General features: G+C 40.1%; 1 protein-coding gene across 3 annotated transcripts; it reads left to right on the top strand.

The window, feature by feature from the left end:
• The first annotated feature begins 841 nt into the window (after nucleotides 1–841).
• On the top strand, nucleotides 842–19,409 carry LOC121998717 (calmodulin-binding protein 60 B-like). 3 transcript variants are annotated; one of them, XM_042553744.1, is made up of 9 exons: nucleotides 842–970; nucleotides 1,071–1,251; nucleotides 15,751–15,826; nucleotides 16,328–16,386; nucleotides 17,155–17,648; nucleotides 17,721–17,881; nucleotides 17,984–18,187; nucleotides 18,277–18,487; nucleotides 18,669–19,409. In XM_042553744.1, exons 2-9 carry the CDS (start codon nucleotides 1,166–1,168, stop codon nucleotides 19,199–19,201), a joined length of 1,824 nt encoding a protein of 607 aa, XP_042409678.1. In that variant the 5' UTR covers nucleotides 842–970; nucleotides 1,071–1,165; the 3' UTR covers nucleotides 19,202–19,409. The 3 variants fall into 3 exon arrangements, with proteins under 3 accessions (XP_042409678.1, XP_042409679.1, XP_042409681.1); XM_042553745.1 differs by having other exon boundaries at nucleotides 867–970; nucleotides 1,081–1,251; XM_042553747.1 differs by lacking the exons at nucleotides 842–970; nucleotides 1,071–1,251; nucleotides 15,751–15,826; nucleotides 16,328–16,386 and adding an exon at nucleotides 16,412–16,562 and having other exon boundaries at nucleotides 17,112–17,648.
• Nucleotides 19,410–19,884: the final 475 nt, after the last annotated feature.

Genomic DNA, 19,884 nt, shown 5'->3' on the forward strand with positions numbered 1-19,884 from the left:
CTAGTCATTACTCATTAAGATAAATCAGAAAGCACTTGCGACATACACCCCAAAAGTTCAGGAAATAAATCATGGGTGTCTGAGAGATAATTAAGTGTCCTTACCACTATACTATAGTTCTGGAGACAATCTCAGATTGTCCCCTCGGGGTGGTGCGATGGTTAAGACATGAGGTGTTGCCACATGGAGACAATTTCAGATATACAATTAATTAAGTTGGATAAATCGAGTTTGGGTGATCAATCCAGTTCTATAGAAGTTTTTCATCGGTTATCAGAATAAATCGGAAAGTATTTACAATTGTCGATGTAGAATCCAACATCCCTTAATTATAAGTCTCATTTAAAGAAAAAATTCTTATAAATATATTATAATTAAAAATTAAATTATAAGTGTTAAAAGATAATTAAATACAAATGACTATATTAACTATCAGTATAAGAATTAAATAAAACATATAAAAAATCATACTAAAACGTACTGAATTTTAACTCCATAATAATTTTTCATATCCCAATTAGGTCACGGATATATAAACCGCTTGATCAAGAGGAGAATCCTAAGTACATGGCCTCCCAACTCTAATTTAAAAGATAAAATAGAAGGTAGTGTTCTGCCGCATTCCAGCCTATCCGTGCCCTGTGCACGACTAAGACACGCTACCCAGATGGTATTGATGACCGAACGCTGTTACGTCGGCAGCATGTCTCACTTGTGCAAGCCGGCGCGGATACGTGAGCATGGAGCCCGGTCCGAACACAAAATAGATGTCTCTGGTTTTTTATAAGAAATAAAAATATTTAAGGGCGATTTAATATTGTTTTTAATATTAAATAAATACACGCCAAACACGCAGCTGCCGAGACAGGCTACACCAACTCCTCTCTCTTCCACTCTTGAGGATCGCCTCTGCTTGTGCACTGCTCGGCTTCCCCTCCGCTTCCCTCGATCACGAGAGAAGAACCAGCACGTAATTGCTCATTTCTGTATTACTTCCTTCCAATTAGTCCTTCTTCGCCATTATTCCCGGATTTTGAATCGTTTGTTTGTTCTTTCTTTTTTGACTCTAGAAAAATCCAGATTTGCCTTCTTCTCCAGCTCGGGTAGTTGGATCCGGAGATTGGAGTGGTTATCTACAGTTACGGTTTTCGGAATCATCTGGACAATGAAGGAGAAGCGCGTGTTGGAGTCCGACGGCGGCGATTTCTTGCATCCAGAGCCTAAAAGGAAGAGGGCTCCTGCTCTTGCTAGGTAGAGGAATCTCTTAAACGCTATGTTGGCGTAGTTATGTTGTTCTGAGTTTGGTTGCATTTATGGGAGCTGATCGCTTGATTGGTTAGCTTATTGAACTCCAGTTCTTCTATGTTTGGCTTGCGTACATGGAAGAGAGGAAAATATAGGGTACTAGAGCGATAAATATCTGGTACTTGGGGTTGTGAGTAAATGATACTAGAGTGAGTGAGCTACTGGTTGAAATTGAGCGTATGGGTTACTAGTCGTTCTATATATGGTAAAAAAGTGATCTTGAACATGGAATTGTGATACTCAGTTTTTTAATTTCGAGAAGGTTTAAAAGCAAGAATTTCTTGTATTTCTTCTTGTTTTATGAATACATAGGGATGGTTTCCATTGCCCATAATAAAAAAGCTTTAAAGACATTAATCTGTTTAGACAATTATTATTTGTTTAAGTTGGTGCAATACTTGATCATCTTCAAGAGAAATGACATATATCGATGAAAATCTACTTATTTGTGTTGTCATATTGCTCAAAACGCAGTGTTAATTAGTTCAAAATTTAAGAGTTTATTTGTTTGTGTATATGTGGTTGGGTTATGAAAGGCTAGAGGTACTTCAGTTTTTGGCCATGCGCTGTATATCTTAAATTCATGTTATCGGTCAGGTTAATGTCCACTTGGATTTCCTTCTTTGTATTATATGTATCTTCTAAATAAAATCATACATGTTGTGGTTGAGTGAGATCATCAGCAACATACATTTTAATTAATAATTTTGACAAATTTAAAATCATCTTGTTACAGAATATACCAAATGTTTGCTGCAAGTCATAAGAGATGTCTGTCAAATTGAGCAATAATGCATAACCTATTTTTTATATTGGGAATAACAAATGAATTTATTTTTGTATTGTTCTCTTTTTTATAGTGTTTTCCGTAACTCAGAAAATTCAACTATGGTGGAAACTACTAATTCATGATTGGGAATTGATCCTGTCCGAGCGCTGAGTCGACGGACGCTGGGGACGTGGCACGCTCCGCTGTCTTCGACTGGTGGTGTAGCTCTCCGACGATCCTGCAAAGAAGCCGAGCCGGGAGGGGTTTCCTGGCGACGGTCCTCCGACGCTCAAGTCAGGCAACGAACGAGGCAGAGTAACGTGTCTATAGTAAATAGTTGCGCATACCTTCGTCGACGTCTGGGGTCTTTATATAGGACCTCGGGGAAGCGCGGGCACGTTTCCCGACGCGTGCACGCTTCCCCAAACATACCTTAACAAGCCTGTGTCAGAAAAGTACTTTTGGCGCCATTCCGCAATCGTCCGAGCATATCCCGGATGTGACGGTGGAAGCTTCCATCGTACGATTCTGTGTACGGCTCGGCCGCCGACTCTGCTGCTTGTCGGCGGCAGGTGTCTCGAGGATGATGTTATCCCCTGTCTCCTTTGTCCTCTTGCGCTCCTTATCTGTTCCAGGGCCGAGCGGATCGACCGCTCAGCCAGCACATTACTCCTGCATCGGTCATATGCTCGGCTGAGACTGCTCCTGCCTGTGTTGCCTTGTGCCCCGGCCGAACGATGAACCCGCTCGACCATTGAAACCTTTTTACCTTGAGCATCGGAAACCCGACCCCTAGTCAGGTTGTCTTCCATTCGGTTCGGAGAACTCCCGGTTGATCGGCCTGCAGGGCCCTGTCGGTAGGCCTGCTCCGTCCGGTCGCCCGGTCTTCCGGGCTGACTATCTTGACCTTTGACCTCCACGTGTCGTCCGGTCGGCCGGTTTCCGGGCTGACTATCTTGACCTTTGACCTCCTCGTGTCGTTGACCCCCCGTTGACGAGGATCCCCCGTCCTTATCACCAGATCACATGCCTCTGTTGGTGCGGTTAGCACTAACGGTCTAACTCAGGTTTTGATGAATGACAAATCAGGTTAAGTTAGGTTTGTTGTTGTCTGACACTTTTATCAAGTGTGCAGGAAAAGTCCAGCTAGGTCGACGGGCTGACCGGATAGCTGGCGAGAAGTCCAAGCGGGTCGACGGGCTGACCGGACGCTTGGCGAGAAGTCCAGCTAGGTCGACGGGCTGACCGGATAGCTGGCGAGAAGTCCAAGCGGGTCGACGGGCTGACCGGATAGCTGGCGAGAAGTCCAAGCGGGTCGACGGGCTGACCGGATGGTGAAGAGACAGGTCAATGACGTCTGGCGGTAAGTGAGGTAAGTCACTGGAGGGGAGTGACTGCGAGGACGCGTTCCCGGGTAGGGAACATTAGGCGTCGATCCGGCTTAGATCCATTTCGGATATCTGAGTCGAGATCGTGACTAGATTCCGGTCTCGGAAAGACGGAATCTAAGTCATACTTTGCTCATCTATAAAACTGTGCTAACATTCTTTGCTGCAGGGTACATTTGCCTCGGACTAACCTTTTCTTGCAGGAGAAGGACTTTCTGGAGAAGAGGGGTCCGGGCGCCCGGAGGGGATCCGGGCGCCCGGAAGGGATCCGGGCGCCCGGAAGGCAAATTTCATCCAGCCGAGTCGTCGCCACGTGGAGCATCATGGTTTGTGCAGCTACGTCACGTTCCAGGCGCCCGGAAGGGATCCAGGCGCCCGGGACAGCATATAAAAGAAGCCCCAGGCAGGAGCTTCAAAATCATTACTGAGAACTCTTCGACTGCTGGTCCTGCTGCTCCACGTTCCTGCGACGCTAACAAAGCTCCGACAAAGTGCTTCTTCGTCTTTTTGGTTAATTTCCTTGTCGGTATTACTTTGTTTCATTAACATTCCTTGTACTCATTTTGTAATTATATTCGAATTGCTAGTGATTGCCCAACGAAAGTGGTCAAGGACCACGGGCCTTCGAGTAGGAGTCGTCACAGGCTCCGAACGAAGTAAAAACAACTGTGTCTACTTTTCTTTTCCGCTGCGCTTATACTCGAAATTTTCGAAACGATATTCACCCCCCCCCCCTCTATCGAACCTATCGGTCTTACAAGTGGTATCAGAGCAGGTACCGCTCTGATTTGGTGCAACCATCAATCAGACAGGGGGTGAAATATTTTTATTCTCGATGATATTATTATCTTTTGAAGATTTTTTCATTACACTTAGAGTTCTTTTTTCCAGATTGCTAATCCAAGACGAAGTCTTGGGATTTCCTTTTTCCAGTTAATTTAGTGTGTGCAGGATAAGATGTCTCAACAAGAGGGCTTCAGCACAGGTCGGCCTCCCCTATTCAACGGGGATGACTTTTCGTACTGGAAGAGAAGAATGGAGGTCTACATGAAGACAGACTACGACCAATGGATGAGCGTCACAAAGGCTTATAAAATTCCAGTAGACAACTCCGGAAAATAATAGACCCTGAAGAATGGACAAATGATTTAAAGAAAAGGCATCAATTGAAAACAAAGCCATCAACACTCTACTGCGGACTAACACGAGAAGAAGAACCGGGTCGGACCGCATGAAAGCTAAGGAGCTCGGGATAAACGATCGAGTGCGAAGGAACAAGCGAAAGGTAACAAAAGAGATTTCTTTGTTAAATAAAATTTTTAATATAAAATGCGGGAAGGAGAAACAAGTCAGCTCCACGCGAGGGTCAAAGATATCCTCAACGGTCTACGCGATAGGACACCAAATGGAGAACCGAGACTTAATAAGGTATGCGTTAAATGCTTTTCCATGAAATAATTTGTGGGCATCGATTGTAGATGCCTACAAAATTTCAAAAATTTATCTAAATTAAAATTGGATGAACTCTTTCGTGAATTAGAACTTCATGAGCAAACTAACGCGGTCGAGAAAGGTGTAGCTTTATTCGGGTTCATCTAAAGAAAAGAAGAACAAACCCGAATCAAGAAGATTCCGATCAAGACTCAAGACGAAGCACCTGGTGAACTGGTAAGGAAAATGTTCACCGAAAAAGAAAACTTCAATCAGGATCTTCAGAAGATCAGTTCGCCAACCGACTCAAGAAATGTCACATGTTTCGGATGCAACAAAAAGGGGCACTACAAGAACGAATGCCCAAGATTGAAACTTGATAAACCAAAGTCAACAAAGAAGAAAGCCCTCAAAGCAACATGGGACGATTCCTCCTCAGACGAATCGGAGGGAGAAAGGCAAAAGCACCAAAGTCACCTCGCGCTGATGGCTCGTGAAGCTGAAACGGAAGACGAATCAGAGGAATCGGAAGACGGGTCCGAACCCGAATCAAGCCACGAGTCCGCACTCGTTTCCGAAGGTTCCGAAGAGGTATACCTAAACTTAAATCGTAAATTCTTTAGAATTATCTCGTGTTTAAATAAAAAATTAGTTAAATTGGAAAATGAAAATAAATCACTTCTTGAAGAAAATCAAAACCTCAAGGAACAATTAAAAAATTCGAATCCAACTCAAGACCGAACACTTGAGGAGGAGAATTTATCATTAAAAAGTGAAATTAATAAATTAAAAGAATTGTTGGAAAAATTCACAACAAGATCTAAAAATTTAGATTTAATTCTAAATAACCAAAAGGCATGCTATAATAAAACCGGACTTGGATATAAGTCAAAATCAAACAAAACCTTTAAATCATTATTAACCCAACACAAAGTAACTAAACAAGCTTGGGTCCCGAAAGCGTGCTTAACCACGCAAGTAGGACCTAATCAATTCTATATACCTAAAGATAAAATACATTATATAAACTTGAATAAATCAGATCAAAAACTAAAAAATAAATTTAACTCGAAATCAAAATTCAAAACTCAACAAAATTTAGACTATCACCAAGTTGATTATAACTATAAAAAGAATCGACACAAACCCAAAATCTAAATTAATGGCCAATAATTCAGGGGGAGGCTCCAGAATAGCTGGCACCTCACAAACTAACCCAGCAGGGTAATTAGGATTAGTTAAAAGAGGCAGAGGTTAACTTACTCATAGTGCTGGTGAAGTTTTGGATGATAATACGTTAGGGAAGCTTGGGCATCGCATGTCTAGAAAGATATGGCTTCGATCAGTGCGTTTGAACTGACGGAAGCTACCCTTAAACGAATCCTAACAGTTAGACCAAGATTTAGTACTAAGTTAGTGGATAGGACTATCTGGAAAACTTCGAAGGTGGTTACTTCTAATGATGTCCTGTGACTCACCAAGCTTAGAAGTTTATCAGAAGAATGCCTATTTGTGAACCAAAACTAAATCAATCTAACACAGTTAAACCAAAGTCAGAATCAAACCAATTCCATCTCACAAAATCATAGGATTCACGATTGATAATATAGATCGGGTGAGATGAATTAAAATATTAATTTTAAACTTAAAAATTAATTTCAAAAATTTTAATTTTAAACTTAAAAATTAATTTCAAAAATTTTAATTTTAAACTTAAAAATTAATTTCAAAAATTTTAATTTTTTAAAACTTAAAAATTAATTTCAAAAATTTTAATTAATTTCAAAAATCTTAATTTTAAACTTAAAAATTAATTTCAAAATCTTAATTTTAAACTTAAAAATTAATTTCAAAAATTTTAATTTTAAACTTAAAAATCTTAATTTTAAACTTAAAAATTAATTTCAAAAATTTTAATTTTAAACTTAAAAATTAATTTCAAAAATTTTAATTTTAAACTTAATTTCAAAAATTTTAATTTTAAACTTAAAAATTAATTTCAAAATTTTAATTTTAAACTTAAAAATTAATTTCAAAAATTTTAATTTTAAACTTAAAAATTAATTTCAAAATTTTAATTTTAAACTTAAAAATTAATTTCAAAAAGTTTAATTTTAAACTTAAATTAGTTAATTAAAAAAAATAATAATAATAATAATAATAATAATGATTGATTAAAAATTGATAAACTAAGACTAACATAAAAATCCTACGTGTTGTAGGAAACCAAGTGGATTTTGGACAGTGGCTGCTCCAAACATATGACTGGAGATCACACCAAGTTCACTCAAAGCCTAGGAACAGTTGCCTTTGGAAACAACGGTAAACTCAAGGTAATTGGTATAGGTAATATTGAATTAAAAATAGATTTCATAATTTCAAATGTTCTACTTGTTGAAAATTTTAAATACAATCTTCTGAGTATAAGTCAATTGTGTGACACTAGGTATAAGGTAAAATTTCTATCCACAGAATGTTTGATCAAACATCTAGATAATCCAACTATAAGCCTAAAAGGCTTTAGAAAAGACAACATCTATGCCATCAACTTAACCACTTCTTCAGTCAAATGTTATTTAACGCAAAAGAAGAAACCTGGTTATGGCACGGAAGAATGTCACACACCCATTTCGAAACATAAGTAAATTAAATGGTCTAGTTAGAGGCTTACCAAAATTACCTAACTTAGATTCAATGATATGTAATGCTTGTCAACAAGGCAAACAAACAAAATCTACCCACAAACCAATTAATGAATCCCAAACCAACTCAGTCCTAGAACTTTTACACTTAGACCTATTTGACTCCCATGGAGTTAAATCAATAAATGGAAGTCTATACTGTTTAGTTATAATAGACGACTATTCTAGGTTCACTTGGGTCAAATTCTTAAAAAATAAAGATGAAACCTTTGAAATTTTTACGAATTTCTGCAAACAAATTGAAAATGAAAAAGGCATAAAAATTAAAAGAATCAGAAGTGATAATGGAGGAGAATTTAAAAATCATAATTTTGATAAATTTTGCCTTGAAAATGGCTACCATCATGAATTTTCTTGCCCTAAAACTCCCCAACAAAATGGAATTGTAGAAAGGAAAAATAGAACCTTACTTGAAGCATCTAGAACTATGCTAAATGAATATAACTTACCTAAATATTTTTGGGCAGAAGCTGTTAGTACAGCCTGCTATGTACAAAACCGAACAACACTAAACAAAAACCACAATAAAACATTTTTTGAAATATTTTACAACAAACAACCTAATATAAAATACTTTAAGGTATTTGGTTGTCCAACATTTATCCTAAATACTAGAGAACACTTAGGCAAATTCACTTCCAAAATAGAAAATGGAATTTTTCTAGGTTACTCTCTGAATAGCAGAGGCTACAGAATTTATAATAAAGTCACTTTAAGAATTGAGGAAACCACCAATGTAAAATTCAAAGAATCCAATCAAAACCTAGAACAAGCCCAACCTCAACCAGTTGACTCTGTTCACGAACATATCAATTCTGAGGGAACAAACCAAACCCAAAATCATGAAGAAGAAGAACAACTACAAGAAAGTCAACCTCCTAGAACCATAAGAGTCAACCCAAACCATCCTACTAATCAAATAATTGGTGACCCAGACCTGAGGGTCCAAACTAGGTCATCTTTCAGAAACCTAAGTCAAATCTCGTTAATCTCAAATATTGAACCCAAAACTGTAGCTGAATCTCTACTTGACCCAGACTGGGTCATAGCTATGCAAGAAGAATTAGCTCAATTTGAGCGCAATGAAGTTTGGGACCTAGTACCTCAACCTACCGATAAGAAAATAATAGAAACCAAATGGGTATTTCGAAACAAATTAAGTGAAACTGGAGAAATTACTCGGAACAAGGCCAGGTTGGTTGCCAAAGGGTTCATCAAGTTGAAGGACTTGACTACGATGAAACTTATGCCCCGATAGCTAGATTAGAGTCCATTAGAATTACTAAGCTATGCAGCACATAAAGGATTCAAACTATACCAAATGGATGTCAAGTCTGCCTTTCTTAATGGATTGATAAAAGAAGAAGTGTATGTAGGTCAGCCGCCAGGTTTTGAAAGCCTAGAACACCCTGATCATGTCTACAAATTAAAAAAGGCATTATATGGACTTAAACAGACACCTAGGGCATGGTATGAAAGACTAACCTCTTACTTAACCTCTAAAGGGTTCAATCAAGGTCAAATTGACCCAACACTATTTGTGAAATCAATAAAAGAAGATATTTTTATAGCTCAAATTTATGTAGATGATATCATCTTTGGTTCAACCAACTCAGAATTTTTAAACGAATTTACAAACCTAATGGAACACGAATTCGAAATGAGTCTGGTAGGAAAATTAACTTATTTTCTAGGATTACAAGTCAAACAAACAAATGAAGGAAATTATATTTATCAACAAAAATATACTAAGGAGTTACTTAGAAAATTTGGAATGGAAAATACTAAAGAAATAAAAACACCTATGGCCGTAAACACAATCCTAGATGATGATCCTAATGGAAAGTCAGTAGACTTAAAACATTATCGGAGCGCGATAGGTAGTCTGCTTTACTTAACTGCAAGCCGACCTGACATTTTATTTGCAGTTAGTATGTGTGCTCGATACCAAACCTGTGCTAAAGAATCTCATTTGACTCAAGTCAAAAGAATCTTTAGATACCTCAAGGGAACCACAAATGTAGGTATTTGGTATCCTAGAACCAACAACTTTGAATTAATAGGATATTCTGATTCAGATTATGCCGGATGCAAATTAGACCGCAAAAGCACAAGTGGTGGATGCCAACTACTTGGTCCATCCCTTGTCAGCTGGTTTAGTAGAAAGCAACACTGTGTTGCACTATCTACAACTGTGTCACATAGCTATAGGCGAGTGTGTTGCACAAATACTATGGATGATGCATACTCTAAAAGATTTCAACTTAAATATCACAAATGTAAAAGTATTAATTGATAATATAAGTTCGATTAACTTAACCAAGAATCCGGTGCATCATTCAAGAACCAAACATATTGAAGTTAGGCATCACTTCATCAGGGATCATGTTACTAAAGGTGATATTGAACTCAAGTACATTGAGTCTAAATCAAATTTAGCTGACATTTTTACAAAACCCCTCCCTGAAAGTGAATTTAGCAACTTACGACGACAATTAGGGATGTGCTCAATAGACTAGGATCCTTCAAAAATACTTTCAAAACTGATTTTATCAACTTATAGGCTAAACTTGTTTGATTTCAAAATTTCCATTTTTAGACTTTCAAAAACAGTTTTGGCCTTAGACTAGTCTTACATCCTTAGAAAGCATGTACCCATAGGTTTAGTTCTTGAGCATCTCACCAACACCTTAGGTTTACCTTACTTGTGGTTGATAAACATAGAAAGGGGTGAGATGCATAGGCCATCTGTCTGGACCTAAGATGCTTATTTCAGTGCATCAGTATCAGTCTGGACGTTAAATACAATTCAAATATTAATCAGATTAAAGTTCATCAGTCAAATCAAACACTGACTGATTATAATTAACTTAATCTGACTAACCAAGTGAAAGCTACTATTTTCTAATAGTTAGTTAGTACCTAATTGGTTAGACAGCTGGTTAGATATCAAATTCAGGGGGAGAAATAAACTACTTTAGTTTTCCAAATTGAATTTTCAACTTAATTTTTAAAATCAAAGTTTAAAAATAATTTGTTTAAAATTGTGAAATTTTTAATCTCACAAACTTTTTACCTATTCTTTGAAAACTGAACTTTTCAAGTAAAGATTTAAACTTAATCTTACTTAAAAAAAAAAAAAAAAAAAAAAATTTGTCCTGAGTCTATTTCTTAAAAATTTGATTTTACTTAATTTTGACAATTTAATTTGAAAGATAAATTTTACAAAGTTTAGTTTACAAACTAAGCTTCTCAAAATTATTTTCCTTGATTTTGAAAATTGAATCTTGTACACTTAGTGTTGAAAAATAAATTTCAATCAGTTTTGAAAACTAGACTTTTCAAACTTAGTTTTGGAATTTTGGTTTTGAAAACTTATGTTTAAGTAGCATTTCAAAGTTGAAACTTGTTTTGGACCTTATAGACGTATGTTTGAAAATTAACCTATCTAAACTTAGCATTTTTTTAAAAACTAAAAGCTAATGCTTTAAACAAAATTTCAAAACTTTATACTCCCCCAAGTCAATTTGATCTTCTCTTGGATTTAAAAACACAGTTATTGTTCAAGGTATTATTGTTTTCGGTATTTCTCACTGTGTATCTTTACCCTTGTTTTTTGATGAATGCCAAAGGGGGAAGGTTAGGTTGGTTAAGTTAGAGCAACTTAATGCAAACTTGAAAAACTAACTTAAACCTTAAAAATCATGCTTGATTCTTGCATATTTTTTATCACTAACTTAACCAGGTTGTCATTCCATCAAAAAGGGGGAGATTGTTGGTGCGGTTAGCACTAACGGTCTAACTCAGGTTTTGATGAATGACAAATCGGTTAAGTTAGGTTTGTTGTTGTCGACACTTTTATCAGTGTCGGAAAAGTCCACTAGGTCGTGGGGGATGGTGGCGAGAAGTCAGCGTCGGGGTGGCCGGACGCTAGAAGTCCTAGGTCGACGGGTGGGATAGTGGCGAAGTCCACTAGGTCGACGGGTGGCCGGATAGTGGCGAGAAGTCAAGCGGTCGACGGTGGCCGGGACAGCGAGAAGTCGAGACGGTCAGCGGGGCCGGACGTCTGGCGGTAAGTGGTAAGTCGGCTGGAGGGAGTGATGCGAGGACGCGTTCGGGTAGGGAACATTAGGCGTCGATCCGGCAGATCCATTTCGGATATCGAAGTCGAGATCGTGACTAGATTCGGTCTCGGAAAGACGGAATCTAAGTCATACTTTGCTCATCTATAAAGCTGTGCTACTTCAGGGTACATTTGCCTCGGACTAACCTTTTCTTGCAGGAGAAGGACTCTACGGGAAAACAGGGTCCGGGCGCCGGAAGGATCCGGGCGCCCGCAAATTTCATCCAGCCGAGTCGTCGCCACGTGGAGCATCATGGTTTGTGCAGCTACGTCACGTTCCAGCGCCCGGAAGGGATCCAGGCGATAAAAGAAGCCCCAGGCGGAGCTTCAAAATCATTACTGAGAACTCTTCGACTGCTGGTCCTGCTGCTCCACGTTCCTGTGACGCTAACAAAGCTCCGACAAAGTGCTTCTTCGTCTTTTTGGTTAATTTCCTTGTCGGTATTACTTTGTTTCATTAGCATTCCTTGTACTCATTTTGTAATTATATTCGAATTGCTAGTGATTGCCCAACGAAAGTGGTCAAGGACCACGGGCCTTCGAGTAGGAGTCGTCACAGGCTCCGAACGAAGTAAAAACAACTGTGTCTACTTTTCTTTTCCGCTGCGCTTATACTCGAAATTTTCGAAACGATATTCACCCCCCCCTCTATCGAACCTATCGGTCTTACAGCCTCCCCTTCAAGTCTAGTCGAAGGAGGCGCCAAGTCCGACTGACTGGACTATGAATTTGGTCGAGCGACATTCACTTCGCCACTCCCGAAAGTGTATTTCCGATCGGCTCTAGGAGGCCCCCTAGGCCGATCGGCGAGTTGATGGCTATGCCTTGTAGTTTTGATCTCCCTCTGTTGCTTGTTGCGCCACTGTTCCGGGGGCAGTCGGTGTCGTCGGGTCTCCTCGGAATTCGTGTCCGTCCCCATTAAGCTGCCCACGCGCGGGTAATGACGCTCATTAAATGCTTGTCCAATCGTTGATCGCCACTTGGCATGTCCGCCGTCATCGTACGGCGGGGGCGTAAGCTTCGATGGGACATACGTCGGTTCAAATCCGACGGTCCGATGTCCTCGCTTCTTTCGATGACCTGGATCAGACGACTGTGGTGAACCGAGACCGGGGTTTAAGAAGCGCCGGCACTGAGCCTCCTTCTATCACTCTTGCCTTTGCGTTTTTGGCGATTCCTTCCGCGACCATCCTCCCAGTGTCGCCTTGGTGCTCCGATAAACTCTCGGCCTGCTCCCTTGCACTTTGCTTGACGGCAAACAAGCTGACGCTTGTCTTCTGGTGGCGCCTATTGCTAGCAAAATGATGTAGGAACGCCGTTCGGAATTCCTTGAAACTGGTGATTGAGCCGTTCGGCAGTCTCCAAAACCATCGATGCGCCGATCCCGAAAGCGTTGTGAGGAACACTCGGCATTTCACACCATCTGTGTACTGATGCAGAGTGGCGGTACTGTCGAATTTACCCAGGTGGTCGTCTGGGTCGGTTGTTCCGTTGTACTCCCTGATCGCAGGGGGCACATAATGCCTCGGCAGTGGATCGCGAAGAATGACATCTGAGAACTGCTGGTTGGTCCACTCGGGCGACGTGTCCGATCGGGGTGCCTTTCCTTTTCTGACGTCCCGGATGGTTGCCTCGTCTGATGAGGACCCCTTGTCTTGATTGGCTTGCGCCACCTCCGAGGGCGTCTGGAACAAAGCCCGCTGAAAAGGTATTGGGGCGGGCGGTGCACCCCTCTGTGTGTCGGCCGGCCCCTTGTTTTGTCCCCATATTGAGAGCTACTCCTGTCGGTCTTCGGGTGGCGCTCGGCCCCCCGAAGCTGATGTTGCTTACTGCACTGCCCGTTCGGCCTGAGCTTTCTGCTGTTGCTCCACTATTTTCGCTACTCGCGCTTGGACGAGTGCTTCGAGCTCATCAGGAGAGAGCGTTACCAAAAGTTGACGTCCAACTTCTTCCATCTTCTTGGCTCGGATTCAGGTGCGTTCCCACAGATGACGCCAATTTGATCCTGTCCGAGCGCTGAGTCGACGGGCGATGGGGACGTGGCACGCTCCGCTGTCTCCGACTGGTGGTGTAGCTCTCCGACGATCCTGCAAAGAAGCCGAGCCGGGAGGGGTTTCCCGGCGACTGCCCTCCGACGCTCAAGTCAGGCAACGAACGAGGCAGAGTAACGTGGCTATAGTAAATAGTTGCGCATACCTTCGTCGACGTCTGGGGTCTTTATATAGGACCCCGGGGAACCGCGGACACGTTTTCCGACGCGGCACGCTTCCCCAAGCATACCTTAACAAGCCTGTGTCAAAAAAGTATTTCTGGCGCCATTTCGCAATCGTCCGAGCATATCCCGGATGTGACGGTGGAAGCTTCCACCGTACGATTCTGTGTACGGCTCGGCCGCCGACTCTGCTGATTGTCGGCGGCAGGTGTCTCGAGGATGATGTTATCCCCTGTCTCCTTTGTCCTCTTGCGCTCCTTATCTGTTCCAGGGCCGAGCGGATCGACCGCTCGGCCAGCACATTACTCCTGCATCGGTCATATGCTCGGCTGAGACTGCTCCTGCCTGTGTTGCCTTGTGCCCCGGTCGAACGGTGAACCCGCTCGACTATTGAAACCTTTTTACCTTGAGCATCGGAAACCCGACCCCTAGTCAGGTTGTCTTCCATTCGGTTCGGAGAACTCCCGGCCGATCGGCCTGCAAGGCCCTGTCGGTAGGCCTGCTCCGTCCGGTCGCCCGGTCTTCCGGGCTGACTATCTTGACCTTTGACCTCCACGTGCCGTCCGGTCGGCCGGTCTCCGAGCTGACTATCTTGACCTTTGACCTCCCCGTGCCGTTGACCCCCCGCTGACGAGGATCCCCCGTCCTTATCACCGGATCAGGAATAATAATAAAACTTCTTGAATCTCTTTCTCTTCTAGGTCTAACCATTTTTTTTTTTTTTTTTGATTCATTATGAGGGATATCAGCCTTATTCATTTGTATATCTTTCTTTGTGTTGGCAACTCTTTTTCATAGTTGTTTGCTCTTCGACTTTTATTGTTGTGGTGATGGAAATATTTTTGTTGTCCATGAGCAACTTGCATGACTTCCTTTTGTTTTCTAATATATCTCATAATAGGAGTTCTATTTGCATAAACTTTAGGATTTCACTGAAAGGTATGCATCGGAAGCAATATATTAGAGAGTCCTGGCTCCCATTGACGGATCTACCTTATGGTTATCCTGGGCTCTTGCCCAGCCAAAAAAAAAGTATAGCTAAGGGAAAAGATTGCTTGCTGTGCAGTTTATCATTGAGCTTCTATTAACCAATTAGGAATTTACTTGAAGAATATCATTGACAGAGCATCATGCATCATCACTGCTTGCTGCTAACTTTGGGCATCAACAGAGGGTTGAAACTATGTTTAACATGGCACATCACGAAGTATCACCCTTACAATAATGATTTTTTTTTTTAAAAAAAAACATAACAAATTATAGTAAGAAACAAGTAGTCTCCGTCCCTTCTGTTCTGTGTCTTAGGGACACAACAAGTACCTAAGAAAGTTTTTTATTTAGGTCATTAAAATCCACCACTTTTATATTCAAAGCTCAGCCCATCTTTAATTCCTGGATCCATCCTTGTTGGCTGCCACTTTAAACTCTATTTTAGTAATTTGAAGCTTTCAAAATGAGAGAAAATTTAGTGGTTTCTGTTGATTTAATGATTATCATATGTTGAATAAGGATTGTTTAGCAAACTAATAATTTATGTTTTTTTTTCCCGAGAACCATGAATTTCTTTGATCTTTGACTTGTGTCACTTATTTCTGGGTAAATGGTCCTACATTTTACCTGCCATCCTGGTGTTTTCTTATTTTTTTTCGAAAGAAAAAGGAAATTGTAAGCTAGCTCTAATCTTGGCTTTATGTTCATGGGTTATCTGGGTTAGCTTATCTATTCATTCTATCAAGTATGATTTCTGATGTTTTTACCTTCTCGAAGTATATGAATGCTTGAACTCTTCATCTATTTTTATTGACATATTGTCTCTGCAGTGTGGTTATTGAAGCTCTGAAGGTAAACAGTTTGCAAAAACTTTGTTCTTCATTGGAACCAATCCTTCGAAGAATTGTAAGTTATACACTTCCATTATATTAACTTTTGGCATTTTTAAAAGAAATCCTGCATTGTTTTTTGAGCTTCTAAATTCTGAATTTGGAATAGTGAAAGGCAAAACAATAAATTTAGTTTGGGTTTATGCTCTTTTTTTTTAATCTCCATTTTCCATCGTAGCAAAAAGAATTTTTTGTTAACACTCTGAAACACAATAACTTTATTCAAAAATTTCCCATCCTCGCAAGTTATCATGTAACAAGGGATCGATTGCAAAAAGAAGCATATGCTGAAAAGGCACACAATTAACTGTATAGAAATTTTTTACTGTCCTTGCATGTCCTCGAGTAACAAGGGATTGAATGTCAAAAAAGCATATGCTTTATATATTATACCTTATTTAATGTTCCTCATCTTCTTAAGTTTTGATTGACTCGATTTATTAGCATTGCTATATATTATGCATTTTTCTTGTTGTTTGCGATTACAGTTATCCTCTTATTTTCCATTTAAATGTAGGTTAGTGAGGAAGTTGAACGAGCATTGGTGAAACTCGGACCTGCAAGAATTGGGGGCAGGTACACACTTATGAGACCTGTTATGTTTATCACATAGATGACCAAGATTTTTTTTCTTCAAGATTTGTGGTTTGATACATCACTCTTCAAGCATGCGTATGTTTCTGCTAGATGCTATTTTTGACATCACTCTATGGATTATAATAGAGTGCTTTCCCCATTTTTTTCAATGATTGGTATCCTTTTTGCCAGTGGAAGGTTTTATTCACTTCAATCACTTAAAGTATCTACTGACTTACTTGAATTAGTATTTGATTTTATATATGCATCATGTTTTGTTGGATTTTTTGACCTAAGATTGTGCCATGTAGGTTCGCCAAATTCTTTTTCTTGTTTTTTGCTGATGAAAACTGAGTTCATCTTGCTGCCATACTACACAAAGGACCTTAAGTTTTTGGTGCCTTTTGTTTATTTTATTTGAAAATTGTATAATCTGCAACACTAAGCTAAGACCAAGGATCTATCTTTGAATGACCTACTTATGATTTGTGTTAAGAAATTGTGCATTATTCGATTTGCCAACTGGTTGGCTCATGATCACAACATCTAGTTGCAAATTAATTGTGTTGTTTACATGTTTTGTTTATGAGCAGATGTTTCATTTTATGATTTTATTATTATTTTTTTATTCTTTTTGTCTTCCTGATGTTGATTTACTTGTTCTTTCTTCACATGTATATTTTTTATGAGAAATTATTTGTCTCCTTAATCTGGTTGGCTACAAGCAAAAGCCTTTCTACATGCAAACTTGAAATACTTGGATTATAGGACTTCTCCAAAACTCATCGAAGGGCCCAGTGGAAGAAAGTTGCAGTTGCATTTTAGATCGACATTGTCCCTGCCGCTTTTTACTGGTGGTAAAGTAGAAGGCGAACAAGGTGCTTCGATTCACGTTGTTTTGCTAGATGCAAGCACTGGTCATATTGTGACGTTGGGGCCTGAGTCATCTGCAAAACTAGATGTTGTTGTACTCGAGGGTGATTTCAACAATGAAGATGATGATGACTGGACCAAAGAAGAGTTTGAAAGTCATATAGTCAAGGAGCGCGAAGGAAAAAGGCCACTTTTGACTGGAGATTTACAGATATCGCTGAAGGAAGGTTTAGGAACACTCGGAGAGCTTACATTCACGGATAACTCTAGCTGGATAAGAAGCAGGAAGTTCAGACTTGGGCTAAAAATCTCTTCAGGTTTTTTGGAGGGTATACGTATTCGCGAGGCTAAAACTGAAGCATTCGCAGTCAAAGATCATAGAGGAGAATGTATGTCGCTTCATACTCATTAGCTAGTTTTGTCCTCCTTTTGTTTGCTATAGGATTTTGCATCTGTTACAGTATACAAGAAACATTATCCTCCTTCATGGAAGGATGATGTTTGGAGATTGGAAAAGATCGGCAAGGACGGGTCATTCCACAAGAAGTTGAACAATAGTCAGATCTTCACCGTCGAAGATTTTCTTCGGCTTTATGTCAGGGATCCACAAAAATTACGAAGTGTATGATTTCTTTTCATCTCCTTTGCCTCAGACTCATTGGATTTGTTTTTTTTTTTTGCTTGTAACTTTCTGGTGTTTTTTTCGACATCAAAACATCTGCAGATCCTTGGAGGCGGCATGTCAAATAAAATGTGGGAAAGCCTGATTGAGCACGCCAAAACCTGTCTCCTAAGTGGAAACTTTTATGTTTACTATTCTGATGACACGAGAGATATCGGTGCAATCTTCAATCATATTTACGAGTTTAGTGGCTTGGTTGCCGGAGGGCAGTTCTGTTCAGCTGAATCTATGACGGATAGTCAAAAGGTATGTGTCATCAAGGAGAGAATGAACTCACAAATTTACATACGGGGCTAACTGACAAAAGTATTTCACCTCGATCTGGTTAATTGTAGGTGTTTGCAGATGCTCTTGTTAAAAGAGCATACGAGAATTGGTCCTATGTAGTAGAATACGACGGCAAAGCTCTTATAGGCTCCAAGGCAATCAAGAAGACAATGACCACTCGCAGTGCTTCAGCATATGACCAACAAACCTCACAACAACATTTGTCAGTTTCAGAACCTAAAATCCAAACTTCGGTAGACGCTGGATTAGCTGCTAGAGGTAAACATTATCTCTGCTTCTTCCTAACCTTAGCACCATTTTTTGTGACTGAATGTGTTTGACAACACTTTGATTGCTTCTACTTGTATATTTCATTTGATACTACTAGTTGCAATTGCATATGGAAACTACTTGTGGCTACTTGTGAATTTTACTTGCCTTTTTTTTGTGTTTGTCGCAGGAGAAACAAGTTATAATCGATATGATAATAATCACCAAATGACATGCCGGTTGGATTATGAAACTAGTTTATCCCAGCAAAATCTCTTCAGTGGTTCTGCAATAGTTCAGGATTCTCAAAATGATTCCATCGGTCTCGCCTTGGCCCCGCCACAATATTCAACCATTGGATTTCAACTGGATGACTGGTCGTACCAACGACAGAGTAACGGTGCCACTGCCGATGACTTCCTCACAGAGGAAGAGATCCGCATAAGGAGCCACGAGATTCTGGAACATGAAGATATGCAATTGCTCCTCCTACATCTGAGCACGGCAGGAGCTTCCAGTAACCTTCCAGATGATGGATATGGGTATCCGCCATACATGCCTTCTCCGATCCCGACCTTCAACTTCAATGAGGAGCAAACCCGCTCCTCAGGGAAAGCAGTCGTCGGGTGGCTCAAGATCAAGGCAGCAATGAGATGGGGCATATTTATCAGGAAACAGGTCGCCGAGAGAAGGAAAGCTCAGCTCGTCGAGCTAGATGATTAACGATTATGTTCATACAACTGTGAACCTCTTCCTAAGAAGATAGACTTTGCTAGGAAGCAGTAGTTGCCTTGCCCATGGGGAGTGTAGGAATCTAGCAAATATTTCATTGTTAAGAATTGATCATTACCTCATGTAATGATCATTTGCTCATCATCAATCATTGTAATTGCTATTGTAATTTACCCTAACAATAAAGTTTTTATTTTAAGTGATGTAAACACAATTGATACGGTTAGTATCCAGCAGGATGCACCCAAGTAGTTACACCCTGCTGTATCGTGTCAGGCCTAGTTGATCTGAAATCTGACTTGCCGAGCCGTCAAGTTACTAAGTCATTAGGTCCAGCCTTTCGGATAGATCGAGTTCTTTTATAGTCGAGGCCGGCAGGCCAGGTCATAAGATATATGGGCTATCGTCCTCATTTTTTTCATGATCAGGTATGTGTCTCTCTCACATGAAAAAGACCAAGCATACACTCCGCTAAGGGGCTCTTTCTTTACTTTCTCTATTTTCATTTTATCATTGGCACCGCGATGATTTAAGCTTCGGAGGTACCTCACCGGGATGATTTTCGATAGGTCATTTGATATATGTTATTCCTCGCAGAATCAATAATGTTGAAAGAACTTAGTAATCTTAAATTTTTTGATAGTGATCTCAAATCAGAGGTAACCTTTATATGC

Source organism: Zingiber officinale, chromosome 6A (assembly GCF_018446385.1).
Source record: "Zingiber officinale cultivar Zhangliang chromosome 6A, Zo_v1.1, whole genome shotgun sequence".
NCBI lineage: Eukaryota > Viridiplantae > Streptophyta > Magnoliopsida > Zingiberales > Zingiberaceae > Zingiber > Zingiber officinale.

What these genes read in the sequence shown, in the direction of transcription:
- LOC121998717 (XM_042553744.1), top strand. Translation starts at nt 1,166, where the DNA reads ATGAAGGAGAAGCGCGTGTTGGAGTCCGACGGCGGCGATTTCTTGCAT. An exon ending in CCTGCAAGAATTGGGGGCAG is followed by an intron (nt 16,387 to 17,154) that starts GTACACACTTAT and finishes CTTGGATTATAG; the next exon opens with GACTTCTCCAAAACTCATCG. An exon ending in CAAAGATCATAGAGGAGAAT is followed by an intron (nt 17,649 to 17,720) that starts GTATGTCGCTTC and finishes CATCTGTTACAG; the next exon opens with TATACAAGAAACATTATCCT.